This window comes from Botrytis sinoallii (genome assembly GCF_014898435.1).
Source record: "Botrytis sinoallii strain Bc 23 chromosome Unknown BSIN_023, whole genome shotgun sequence".
Classification (NCBI taxonomy): domain Eukaryota; kingdom Fungi; phylum Ascomycota; class Leotiomycetes; order Helotiales; family Sclerotiniaceae; genus Botrytis; species Botrytis sinoallii.
The window spans coordinates 571531-585168 of NW_024066050.1; the positions used below are offsets into that span (position 1 = coordinate 571531).

Here is a 13638-nt window from a genome sequence, read left to right on the forward strand (position 1 = left end):
ATCAACAATTTCTTGCCATTTACTTGTTCATTTACATTGAACTTTTAAAAATGTTTTATCAGGCAAGCATCACCGCTAGCTTCATTGTAGCGGTCGCGGCTATTCCAGCTTCTATCAGTCAAATCAATGATGGTCAAATCCAAGCTGCCACAGGTTCTCCAGCAGCTTCCGGTTCTGCCTCACCATTCGGTATCTATTCCTACAATCAACAACCATCTGTAAATAGCGAAGCAGTTTCATCAGTCGCTTCAATTGCAGGAATTCCAGCATCAGAAATTCCAGGTGCTACTGCTCCAGTCCCACCAGTTATCAGTCCTGAAGTTACAGGTGTTACAAGTCATGGTCCATACAGTGGTACACCTACCACCACTGGAGCTTTAAGTACCATCGCATTAGCCAGTGAGGTACCAATCTTGCCAGCTAGGAAAGCAGAAACGACATATGTACCTGATGGTACACTTCACGAACCACAACCAGTTCCATACCAACCAGCTGGTGGTCTTGGAACTAATGGCACTGAGCCAGTTTATCGTGTTCAATCTGATTTTGATTACCAATCAATTCTTTTGGGTCTCTACCAAGAGTGGATTGAACTCGATCTCTTCCATAACATTCTTGCTACGTTTTCCGAAGAAGAATTTACGGCTGCTGGTCTCACACCAAGCGATAGATTCCTCATTGAATTTATGGCAGATCAAGAATCAGGTCATGCTACTTTGCTTTCTAATTTACTTGGAGGACCAGGTGGAGCAACACCACAATGCACATATAATTATCCTTTCACTACCGTTACTGAAGCATTTGACTTTACTCAAAAGCTTACTAGATATGGAGAATCTGGAGTGTGGGGTTTCCAAGCTCATCTTGATTCACGTGAAGTTGCACAACTTCTCGATCAATCAATTGCAACTGAAGCTCGTCAACAAATGATCTTTCGTCAATTTGCTGGTCTCTTCCCTATGCCAGTTTGGTTCGAAACCGGTATTCCACAATCATGGGCGTGGACTCTTCTCGCACCATATATTTCTTCATGTCCAGCCAATTCCAAGCGTCTTGTTTGGCAAAACTTCCCACAACTTACCATTCTCAACCAACCAAACATTGCTCGTCGTAATGCTACACAAACTGGTTTCAACGAAACTGCTGGATTTGGTCCTGCGGCACCAAGTGATTCAAAGTTAGCACCAATCGATTCATGTGTTGGTAATAACGTCACTGGATTTGATTGTTCAGCATCTATTTCCCAAAATCGATCTATTCCTCTCTCATACCCAGGACGTGAAGTTTACCTTCAATGGGATAATCCTGGTCAAGCTATTGGACCAAATAATTCCTATGTCACTTCCACTAGTGCAGGTACACCATCATGGGCAATGTGGGTTTCCCAATTGAATGTTACATATTCACCACTCATGAATGTTTCATCAGCAAATGGTGTTAATTATGCTATGACTATTCAACCGGATGTTTCAACATATGAGGGTGATCCAGCTATTAATGGTACTATATTTTTGGCTTTGACGGATACAAATCAAACTTATACTGCTTTTAATTTGTCAAATGTCAACCCACATGTGGCTGCTTTGGCCATGTACCAAGCTGGTTAAATGGATCACCTTGGAAGTTATTGGATTTGGAAAAATTTAATTATTTTTTTGTATGATAGTTATTGCGATTGGTGGGATGGGGTTAATGAATGATGTGGTATGATATGGCGATTATATAATTCTTTTGTACATTAATATACCGATAATGAATAAGTACTGTTGTCTTGAAGATTCTCCATGTTTTCGATGCTTTGTATGTAAATCTTGGAAGTGAATGATTGTATAGATTTCAGTTTAAGGGCTACTGATTGATGATAATCCTCTGGGTGGGGTAATGCGTGTGGTGAATATGCGGGGAAATTAGAGTATGATTTTCCGTGTTGTTACCTAGGTACTCTCGTACTCTATCCCAAATCAAAAATCTCAAGGTTCGTAATATATAAGAGCTACCACTCTTCTCATAACCTGAAGCATACGGAATGAAAATAAAGGAAATGGTGTATGATGGAGAGAACAGTGAGGTAACTAAATGGACTATCATTTTAGTATCATATCATCGTGATAATTTATTTCCATTTTCTACTACAATTCCGAGTGTGATATTTACATCGTATTTTTATCATCTGAATTATCTATACCTTTTACTATCGGTAGTTGGAATTATCGGATCATATACCTTTTTTAGCATCAAGTTAGATTTTATTTTTGTTGTCAATTATTAATACCTTTTCGACCTCTTTGATATTTATTAGACGAGACTAACATCTTGTAGGAAAAGGCCTTCTTGTAATTTTCGAGAATATCTGTTGCATCCTAAGATTTGATTCGATTTTGAATTTGATTTTAAATTTCTCTAAATTCTATTTTCTATTATTATCAGTTTTTTCAAATGATAACCCTCATCATAAAAGAATTTCGTTACCCCTTTTCGACTTCGCTAATTCTTTAATATGAACTATTATTTATTATCAATTCTTAAGCTCGTAATTTCGCTACACTCTCTAATCTTTCTATAATCTATAAAGAATAAATAATTACAGATTAACAAGTATAATATGAATATTACAAAATCAATTTCCACAATCGCCAGACTCATCACTCACGAGCTCATCATATCACAAGAAGAGTTAAATATTTCATCAACTCCGAGAGGCACATGAATTTTTGTATTCAAGATTGGCGCAGTTTGAAACTTATTTTAATACTCTAATAATACACAAAAACACCTCTGCAGTATTCTACTCTAATACTCATTTTACTATTCTACTTGAGAATCGAAGCAGTATTCTAACAACGAGATAAAACAACCCGACCTTTATTTACTACTCTCATAATCCACTTCTTCTTTTTGACAATCAAGACAACAATTAACTATGCGTAAAGAAGTCGATTTTGTGGTTTATTCCAATCGAGACCTCTTGCGTTTTGGCTCAGTACTGAGTTCAAATATAGTCGTGATATTTAGACCATCAGTGACTTCGGGTTCAGCTATAGTATTCAGCCCATTGTAAACTTGAGGAATGACCATAGTATCCTGGTCATTGACTCCAGGTATGACCATAGTATTCAGCCCACTATCGACTCCAGGTATAGCCATAATATTCAACCCACTATTACCTTCAGATACAACCAAAGCATTCATCTCGGCTTCATTCAAGTCAAATCAATATCCAAATCCATCCAATCTACCGGTACTTCATTAATCTGTGGATCAATCTTGTAAATGAAACATAAATTTCCACCTCCCCATGGTCCTTGTCCATCTCCACCACCGGATACGTATATATTCGTATTTACACACAATGCAGCAAGTTGACCTCCTACAGCTGCTCTAACATGCTGATCTCCTGACATATTAGGATCATTATTCATTGAATGAAAAGCAGAATTTATTTGTTCATTGGAAAATTGAACACCACCGGCTCCCCTTTTATTGGATTGATTGTTGCGAAAACTTGTATTAAATTTCCTCCATCATCTTTAATCTTTTTCAAAGCTTCTTGAATTGGATTGACATCAATTGGATGAGTCATGACGGTAGATATTGCTCTGAGATTACCAGTTGTCCTATTATTTGTAGCTATCATTAGTAAACCACAATCTTCCCTCTCGATTGAGGGAACACAATAAGCTTTTTTCGCTCCAAGTTCTCCAGTATCCCATATTAATTTCTGCCCTTATTTTGGGAAGATCTCCTTGAAGTCCATGAGATGGAACCTCATACAGACCATGACAAACTCCGAAAGCACAGGCATAACGAGATCTTCTAGATTCTTCCGAATTGCAGCCTCGAGGACATTTTATAAAAACCATATTACATTGTACGTCATTTTCCGAATCCTCCAAACACCCAGTGAAATCATTTAATTTATTTACCATCGTCGAAACGTACGAACTCACAATGAGAGCATGATCCGATGTACCTAATTCTCCTAGAAGAAAATCTTGAGTTCTTCCAATAACTGCACAAAGACCAGTAGGTTCTTTGGATTTCAAAATTAAAGTAACATGAGTACCCAAGACACCTTCTGTACCTCTAGAAAAAATCTTGAGAGTAGATGGTGTTGTACACATCTCCCAAATTTTAGCATGATGGTGGCAAGTATCACTATCAAATTTGCCCATGCCCTGCACCTTTCCAATGACAACAAGTATATCAGAAGCATCATATTCAAGAGCGGGCAAATTATAGACAGTACATGGAGAGGTACTTGGGAATGTTTTTGACATCAATATGATATACTTCAGGATTGGATCCATTTGATACTTGGTAATCTGGACCAGCTATGGGGTATCCATGTAACCGGGTACCAAATGATCCAGGTTCAAGTAATCGAGGTTCGAGTGATGAGGATGTAGTTAATGAAGATTCGGCAAATGGAAATCTATCTGATGTAGATATTTTTGATGAGGGTTCAACTGATGGAAGTTCGATTGATGAAAGGTCGATAGATGAAAGATCGATAGATGAAAGGTCGATAGATGAAAGGTCGATAGATGAAAGGTCGATAGATGAAAGGTCAATTGACGAAAGGTCAATCGATGGAATTTCAATCGATGGAATTTCAATCGATGGAAGTGGAAGTTCAACTGGTAATGAACCAACTGACAATGGTCCAACCGATAAAGAAGTAGCTGTTGAAGTTCCAATTGATAGAGGGGGTATTGATGAAGAACTGGGTAATGAAACATCAGTCAATTGAAGAGTAACAAATCGACGTCTAGAAAATGCAGAACGAGTAGAAAGAGAAGGGATTGATGAAGATCTCAATAATTCCGACATCTTTGATCTATAATTGTTTTTATCTTACGAATATTGACATTGGATGAAGTGTTTGATTGCGGACACGAATGAGAAGAGTGAGATAAGTGAAAGTGTAAATAAAGACCTTGACGGCGATTCGGTTGTAGGCAGAACGATCAATACAAAATTATCACAACCCATTATCTTTTATCTATTGAATACCATCTTCCAACTACAATTAAAGATAATGAGATTCATTTCTAAATGCGTAAAGATGTATCGAACTTTCGATCCAATCCGAATTGATTGGTAGAATCTGTCGTTAAAAAAAATTGATCTCCTCAATCGTAGCCTGGAAGTGTGTTCGTCCCTTTATGTCTTGTTCAGTTTCCCATTTACGACGGGCCTATTTCCTTGTCGAATAATTACAATATCCTACGATGGAAGACTGGTAATTGAAATTCTACTTCTATGAAAATACAGACAAGACAATACTCACTCATATATTTTAAGCTTGGTTGATAACCCTAATTAGCTTCACTTATACATTCTGAGCGGGGCATATATATCAAAAGTCCATGAGGATAGAAGTATTAAGACCGATTGACATATTCAATTGCCGAAACTACGGTGTATGGTTGAAGAAAAGGGTTACCTTTATATTTATACTTATTCGAACCCCTTTTCAATGGTTCTTACGGTACATCGGAAGTCAGTTATCCCATTTCTACATTGATACATTATCCAAATATCCCATTAAGCTTATAGAAAGTATACACCAATGTAAAAGAGTTATAATAGTTATTTTTTATCTTGGTGATAAAGAACCCATAGATTTACTAGTGTGGAGGATGCCAATAAAGAAAGGCAACGGAGGAGATGATGATGATGATGATGGTAATGATTTCGGCGTAGACTTTACTGAAAAAATTACATTGTAATAAAAACTCAATGTTTCCAATGGATATTCTATATCAGTTAAGATTCTTCATTTATTTTCCTTTACTATTCGTGATATGACTTCGATTTTGAAAAACTCAAACAACTATACGCACTAAAAAATACAAGAACTCCAAGAAGTCATACAAAATTCTAAAACTCACCGCCAACTCCAAGGGTCCAAGAAACCAAACTCTTGGTGTTTTCTAGAACGATTTAATGATCTTAGCATGGAATTTGAACGGCAACTAAGGATTGATAGTCAGGGCAATGGTGTGGCTTTGTTGGCTTGGCTCTCATAGGAGAAAAATAACGACAGGTTTGATCACTGAGATCACTTTGATATCAGTAATTGTACGTGTAATTGAATTCTACAAAAATCCAATCACAAATAAAGTAAATATATTTCATGAAGGCAATAAGATCCCACAATGTCTATTTCTATCATCTTTCGAAATATTATCTTGTATGAATTTGACAAAATTCCAAGGAAATAATTCAATCATTAATATTTTCGCTAATTATCAACTATGGCCTATTTCTCTCGTACATAGACGTCCACGGGTCGTAGAGCTTGGGACCATATATCAAACAAAGTATATGGAATAACCGAATGATACTCCTTCGATGTTAAGACCTCCCTTTGACTAGGTACCTAGGTATAAAATTCATCTGAATGAATTTTCAAAACACATTCGCAAATTGATTTCACACGAGGAGGCAAAAAAGAAAAAGTTTTCACAAAAAACATGACTCGAGTTCTGAAGATCTCACGTGATGTAAATCAATCATCGGTGGGGTGATTCCGAGAATTTCCTCATTCATCAACTTTGAAGCAAAACCCCGAAATGTATATCGTCATTGTCGTCCACTACGGAACTACCACCCACCGGCATAACGGCACCATCGACGTCAAAGGTATCAAAAAGGGGGGGGCCCCGAGAATCCAGATTATACGGAGTACAGTGTACACCCCAAACTGCATACTCCATTTCTCGTGTCCCATGGGTAAAAGTAACCAAAGTTGGGAGAAAATGAGGAGGTCCCATGGGCGACGATGTGGTACATTTGTCGTCGTGGTACCACAAAAAGAAGAAAAGAATTCCATCGAACAACACATTTCGGCCAAATTTCATACATTCCTTGATGATTATTACGTATGTATCCGTATACTATCTGGAGATTTCATACTGGTAACATGTTTATGCGTTACATGATTGATCTTGAGAGATGAGAGTATGGCCGAGAGAATATCCACGAGGTGGAGTTTTGAATGGGTTGTCGTTGAAATAAAACCGAAATATGACCTTTTTGATGTGGGTTTCACCAAACAATTCAAAAAAATCGAAGTTCGCCTTATTTTCTGAATGATATCTGTACTATTCTGGGAAATAGATGAGCGATTCAATCGGTTAGTCCTCGGGAGGTAACCTTACCGATAAGAGAAAAGAATTGTATGGCTAATTGGAAAAACTCAATAACCGGATTCTGCTTCGAAACTCTTCTTCAAACTACTCTATCCTGTTCATCCGCTCGGCTCTAGAAACCAAAACAATATCAAGAAACACGCGATATACGCATGACACGCAGCAGCCCTCTCAAAGGATGTAGTCTTGGATGACGGGCGCCAATTCAAGATCATTATGCCATGCAAATCTAATCTTTTTTTTTTCACTCGCTTGTCGGATCATAGATGCTTGGCTTTACCTTTCTTGACTGCCGCTTCGTTCCCGCCGCAAACTCGTGGAACCTTGTTTTTCTTCTTCAATTTTCATAGGCTTTACTGGTTTTTATGGGTCCAGGAATTAAGCCGTTCCAAGGTGAAGTGAGGATCATGGTATCCGAAAGGACAAGCCTTGAGCCTCAATATCCACTTAATCGACACACCTAGTCCAAAAAGGGACAAGTGAAAACGGCAAATCATCATAATGCTCCGACCTCATATCTGTGTGTTGATATCTCAGACGGCATTTCAAAAGTCATGATATGTGAGGAAATTCTTCATTATGCTTCAACAACAATACGAAACGGATAATCTAGGATCAAAGTGCCACGTAGAAATGAACATGAATCAAACATACGTCAATCAGATTTCACAATTTCACAATATATCCCACAAGAAGGGATTAAACGCTCCTTTCTTTAGTACTCGGTGCTATCGCGGTCGTCACTTTAAGATGGACCCGATTTTCTTCATATTTGGTCGCATTTGATATTCAAACTATTGGCTCTCGGCCATTTTGTCCATCATACCAATCACGGTCTGTAATCGTCTATTTTCCTAAATTCCAAAAAAAACCCCAATGCTGTACAAGCAATACCCTACTCTGTCGTGACTAGTAGTCGTGACCACTGACAATGTTCTGACTAGCGGGACGGGGAGCTATGGCTAATCTTGAACACTTTGACTAGGTCCTCTATTTTCTTCACTCCACCTAATACCGAACATTCTTTTGGTAACATTCTCCATCTTAAAGAAAAATCTTGTAATGTCTCGAGACCTCTTTGACTAGCTTCCCCAATTTGGGGGCTAGAGTCATTTTTCCAATCTCCATCTGGTCCGCATGACAAAATGATGGGAATGTGGGCTAAATCATGGAGGCATCACCTCGGGGCCCCCTAATAAGATATTTTGACGGAGTCGTACTCCACTCACATCTGTTGCCATTTCCGATTGTTTGTTTTTATATAAATCCATCTTCATCCCTATATCCCCCTCTCTCCATTCTCCGCGTCTTTAACTCTTCAACTTCTCATTCTATCTGGGGCTATACGATTGTGCCTTTGAGAAAAAGTTGTTGATCAATACTTTTAACTTCCCTCTACAAAAAGAAGTTGAAAGAATCGCAATCATGGGGTTGTTCAATAAGAAGAAGGAGACTACAGAGTCAGCGGTTATCTCTGACAAAAACCTCAGCAGTGCAGAGGGAACACCAGCCGCACACACACCAGCCGATACTCCTCGTGTCGCTAGATCCTTGAATGGTTCTGCACCAGAACATCATGATATCTCACCTGAAGAAGCACTCGATGACCTTCCAGCTACTAAATTGGCCATTACTCTTGGTGCTATCGCATCTATTGGTGGTTTCATGTTTGGTTATGAATCTGGTCAAATTTCCGGTTTGTTTTCACTCCAATATAGTGTCGAAGTGATAAAATTCTAACAAGTCTCAAGGTTTCGTACAAATGTCCGATTTCTTAGCTCGATTCGGTGAAAATGGTGAACTCTCTGCTGTCCGTCAAGGAACCATTGTCGCTATTCTCTGTGCCGGTACTCTCGTTGGATGTCTTGGATCTTCTTACCTCTGCGATAAAATCGGTCGTCGTTACACCATCTCCAGTTCCGCATTCTTTTATATTATTGGTGTTATTATCGAAATTACTTCCACTACTCACTGGGTTCAATTTGCTATGGGAAGATTCACTGCTGGTTTGGGTATTGGTGCTTTGAGTACTAGTGTTCCTATGTACCAATCTGAGTCTGTGCCTAAGAATATTCGTGGTGCCGTCGTTTCCAGTTATCAATTGTTGATTACTCTCGGTATCTGGACTGCTTATATGGTAAGTCAAATATCTTCAGAAAGAAATGACAACCTACTAACATAAAATAGATCAATTACGGAACTCACTCTACCTATACCAACAGTGCTCAATGGCGTATTCCTAACGGTCTTTCCGCACTCTGGGCCATTACCCTCGGTACCGCTGTCCTCTTCATGCCTGAATCCCCTCGTTTCGCATATCGTATTGGACGTGAAGATGAAGCTCGTAAAAACATGGCTCTCCTTAATGGTGTCGACCCTTACTCCCCACTCATCGATGCCGAAATTCTCGAAATCGAAACTAAGCTCGCAGCCGAGAGAGAAGGTGGTGATCACCCATGGTACGAAATTTTCACTGGACCAAGAATGTTGTACCGTACACTTCTCGGAATGGTTCTTCAAGCTGGTCAACAATTGACTGGTGCCAACTTCTTCTTTTACTACGGTACTACCATTTTCAAGTCTGGTGGTATCTCCGATTCTTATGTTACATCTATCATCCTTGGTTCTGTCAACGTCGTTGCTACCATTGGTGGTCTCTGGATTGTTAAGAATTGTGGTCGTAGAAAGGCTCTTATGGTTGGTGCTGCAGAGATGTTCGTTTGTATGTTGATCTACTCCTTCGTCGGTCACTTCAAGATTCAAGGACAAGCCGATGCTAAAGCTCCTGGTGCCGTTCTCATCTGTTTCACCTGTATCTACATTGTTGGATTCGCTACCACTTGGGGACCATTGGTTTGGGCTATTGTCGGAGAATTATACCCAGCCCGTTACAGAGCTTCCTGTATGGCTCTCGCTACCGCATCCAACTGGCTCTTCAACTTCCTCATCTCTTTCTTCACCACTTTCATCACCAACGATATCGATTATTACTATGGTCTCGTTTTCGCTGGTTCTCTCTTTGCTCTCTTCTGGATTGTATTCTTCTTCGTCATTGAGACCAAGGATCGTTCTTTGGAAGAAATTGATACCATGTACGTTCTTCACGTTAACCCATTGACATCCGCTAGCTGGGACCCCAAGTCACTTGGTGCTGAAGGTGTCAATGGTGTTGATACTGATCGTATGTTCTTGACCAAGGGTGGAAAGGATATTAAGAAGAGTGAAATGGCTGGACGACCAATGCTGGAACATGATGAGAGAATGTTCCCAGAGACTGCTCCTGGAGGAGCTGCTGCTCATGAAAACAAACCTGAGATTATGAACGCTTAATTATTTGCTTAGCTTCATACTAGGAATGATTAAATAGGAGAAGGGTGAATGAGTATATGTCAATCTGATATGAATAAAAGGGGATAAGAGCAGTGGATGATAAATGAGTGGATTTAAGTAATGCATGCATATATTGGCGTTTGGGAAGCAGCATCGTCTGTACGGGTATTATGTATGATAATGTCGTTGAGCGAGATGTATATAGTTAATCATTGGAGGAAATTATGTTTATGAGCATATTAAGGAAATAAATTTCATGAACCTCACTTGATATTATTACTTTATATTGTGCTAGTTTGATCAATTCTTGTATTTGCTTTTATATCTTGAAGATGTATTTTGTATCCAAAGTAGACATCCACATAATCATATTAACATCATCCCAGCTTATATGATAATTGTACAGATTTATGAGATAATTCCACTCAATTACATCCAATTACATCCAATTTCATTCAATCTCATCCAATTCCATCCAATTAAACTTCATTTCCTCATTTCCTCATTTTCTTCATCCTCTTTTCTTCATCCTCATCTTCTCTTCTCAAAAAGTACAATTTCCATCAATCCTCTCCCCACTTACAAACTGCGTCTTTACATCCCCCTCTGCAAATAAAAGCATACTATCCTGCTCACTGTTATAAATAGGCCAAGTTATCTCAGTTGTCGATGGTGCTTTTTGTGGATCATTTGCGAATGAAAGCCATAGTGCTTGCATTGTGTTCGCAACTTCATATTCATACGGAGTGGAATTACCACGGTATAAAAAGTGAGTGTCGAATAGAAGAGGGAGTTCGGCTGAGTTTGTTAGTGGGTGAGAAAATGGAAATGATAAAATGAAATAAAACGGGGAGGAATAACATACAGCTATGGTAAGCACCTATCCAAGGTAGAGGGGAAATGTTGGTAAAGTTACCAGTGTATTGGTAGCGGTATGTTGTTAAGCCTACATTTTCTCGAGCTCTTTATATGGATTATACGTTAGAATTTGTTTGTAGGTAATAACAAAAGCAGTAGTAACTTACCTGACTTCTTGTGCAACAGGACAAGCGATTATACTTTGAGTTGTTGCATACAATACTGCCTCACCAGGACCATCTTCAGAGAAAGATACAAAGCCGGCTCCTTCATTTGAATTGGATCCTATGATTACTGGCTATACAACAAATGTTAATTAGCTTTATTTCCTCAAATTCCACAACTAGACAATAACAAAAGATAAGTCCCTACCAATTTGGCCACAAGTCCTCTCTCAGCTCTATCCGCAGGATTGGAGAATGCGGTAACATTATCTGGAAAAGGTGTAAATGCAAGTTTGGGAGTAGCGCCACTGCTCACATAGGCACTCAAAGCATTTTCAATTGCATTAGCTGAAACATTTCTCATACATCCAATTTCTGCTTCTGGTGCAAGATCTTTACATCCGACCAATCCAGCGAGAGAAGTGAAATTTGTTTGAGGAGTATCGGTACTACCGAGAAGATATGCGGAGCCAGAATCAATGATTAAACCTTTTACTATAGGATCATTGGGGTATGCATAAGCGTAACTATCTACAGATGCACCACCAGCAGATTGACCCCAGAGAGTCATTCGATCAGGATCTCCATTGAATGAGGCAATATTTTCGTGAACCCATTCGACACTGAAAGTTGTTAGTCGCTGAATAATGCACGTGGAATAATGCGAGGAGAGATAAATGACATACGCTTTCCTCTGATCAAGTAAACCAGGGTTTCGATCCTCCGTAATAGCCTTTGCATTTGGAAATCCGAAAACATTAACACGGTAACTTTTGGTTACAGTTAGCATATAAATCGCGAAATGAGGAGTATGAATATCTCACTTCATCACAACCACAATATGGGATTGAGTTTTTTGAACCCATTGATCTGGAATCTTGTATAATGAATCTTGTCCACCACTTGTAAATCCACCTCCGGGTATATAAACAAACACGGGAAGACTCTGATTTGTCGGGGTAGCAGGAGTCCAAATACTTAAATATAAACAATCCTCACTTTGTCCTCCATCAATTAAAAATTGAGGTACAACATTTGTATATATGGTCGAACTATTACTGGAAATTTGCATGCACGAAGGAGGGAGTGTTGTAGCGTTAATTGAGGATCCTTTACTTTTCGTTTGTGGTGCTGCAAATCGCAAGTTTCCGATAGGAGGTTCAGCATATGGTACTCCTAGAAATTGACGAACTTGTGGTGTAGTTTGATTTATGAAGCCATGAAGTTCACCGCTGGTCGTTTGGACTATTAGGCCATTTTTATTGGGAGTGGGAGAACATAGCGTGGGAAGAATTAAGGAGGAATAAGCGAGAAGAAGTGATGGTGAAAACATATTGAATTGTCAAAAGACTCGAAACTTATGAAACGAAACTTCTTCTGACTATTTACAGGTAAAAGCTTCGAACATCTCTCCAATTTATACTCGTAGTGATTCGTAGTGATATTAAAGTATAGATGAATGGGGGTCGCCCGTAAATAAACCGATACTAGACAAATTCTTTCTAATTGATCATCCATGCTGGCGGTATAAACATAGTATCGGATAAGGACATCTCCATTTCATTTAAAAGCTTTGGCAAATACAGGGAATAATGTCATTATATTCTGACAAGATCATCGAGAATGTCACTCCCCCGCATCCCCGCAATGCGGGGCACACTTCTTAATGTCGGTGACCCGGGGTACATATAGTACCCGGTAGAGAACTTTCCCGGGTCTTATTATAGAGTTACATATGTGAGGATTAGAATACGTGGTTGGTTGAAAAGAAATGAGAATGAGAAATGAATTTATATGCGTTGAAGGAATTGTTAGTGATCTCTAATGTTTGGAAGTAGGTCGAGGCCAACGTCTCTAACGAATTAGATTTCGGCCGAAGTGTCAGTCAACACCTCGAAAATCCATAGGTACCTAATGAAAAAATTCTTGGCAACCCTTGGAATACTTAAAGTTACCTAAATACAACTTGATTGTCAAAAGTAATTTAATTTTGAAGTATGAATATGAAAATACATCATTTTGATTATCCAAAATATAATGTCCATCCCAAATAAATAGTCGTCTCATCCGCCTTTCTTCAGTGAAGAGTTGAATGCAATTGTAGTCAAATAATCCTAATGTAATATATT

General features: G+C 38.8%; 4 protein-coding genes across 4 annotated transcripts; 2 read left to right on the top strand and 2 right to left on the bottom strand.

Moving 5' to 3' along the window:
- Window positions 1–50: 50 nt before the first annotated feature.
- On the top strand, window positions 51–1607 carry EAF02_010037 (uncharacterized protein; the record flags this gene model as incomplete). The annotated part of the gene is made up of 1 exon (XM_038906085.1): window positions 51–1607. One exon carries the CDS (start codon window positions 51–53, stop codon window positions 1605–1607), a length of 1557 nt encoding a protein of 518 aa, XP_038754197.1.
- A 1339-nt stretch (window positions 1608–2946) lies between these two features.
- EAF02_010038 (uncharacterized protein) lies at window positions 2947–4307 on the bottom strand (the record flags this gene model as incomplete). Its single annotated transcript, XM_038906086.1, has 4 exons — window positions 2947–3194; window positions 3278–3386; window positions 3464–3718; window positions 3948–4307. The coding sequence occupies 4 exons, from the start codon at window positions 4305–4307 to the stop codon at window positions 2947–2949; spliced, it is 972 nt and encodes a 323-aa protein (XP_038754198.1).
- Window positions 4308–8407: 4100 nt separating this feature from the next.
- On the top strand, window positions 8408–10754 carry EAF02_010039 (uncharacterized protein). The gene is made up of 3 exons (XM_038906087.1): window positions 8408–8853; window positions 8909–9294; window positions 9345–10754. Exons 1-3 carry the CDS (start codon window positions 8583–8585, stop codon window positions 10485–10487), a joined length of 1800 nt encoding a protein of 599 aa, XP_038754199.1. The 5' UTR covers window positions 8408–8582; the 3' UTR covers window positions 10488–10754.
- Window positions 10755–11031: 277 nt separating this feature from the next.
- Window positions 11032–12842, bottom strand: EAF02_010040 (uncharacterized protein; the record flags this gene model as incomplete). Its single annotated transcript, XM_038906088.1, has 6 exons — window positions 11032–11285; window positions 11353–11450; window positions 11513–11643; window positions 11718–12132; window positions 12196–12279; window positions 12334–12842. The coding sequence occupies 6 exons, from the start codon at window positions 12840–12842 to the stop codon at window positions 11032–11034; spliced, it is 1491 nt and encodes a 496-aa protein (XP_038754200.1).
- Between the last annotated feature and the right edge of the window lie 796 nt (window positions 12843–13638).

Excerpts from the sequence above, each read along its gene's own strand:
- EAF02_010039 (XM_038906087.1), top strand. The coding sequence starts at position 8,583 with ATGGGGTTGTTCAATAAGAAGAAGGAGACTACAGAGTCAGCGGTTATC. Across the intron at positions 8,854-8,908 it reads TGAATCTGGTCAAATTTCCG|GTTTCGTACAAATGTCCGAT; the intron begins GTTTGTTTTCAC and ends ACAAGTCTCAAG. Across the intron at positions 9,295-9,344 it reads GTATCTGGACTGCTTATATG|ATCAATTACGGAACTCACTC; the intron begins GTAAGTCAAATA and ends AACATAAAATAG.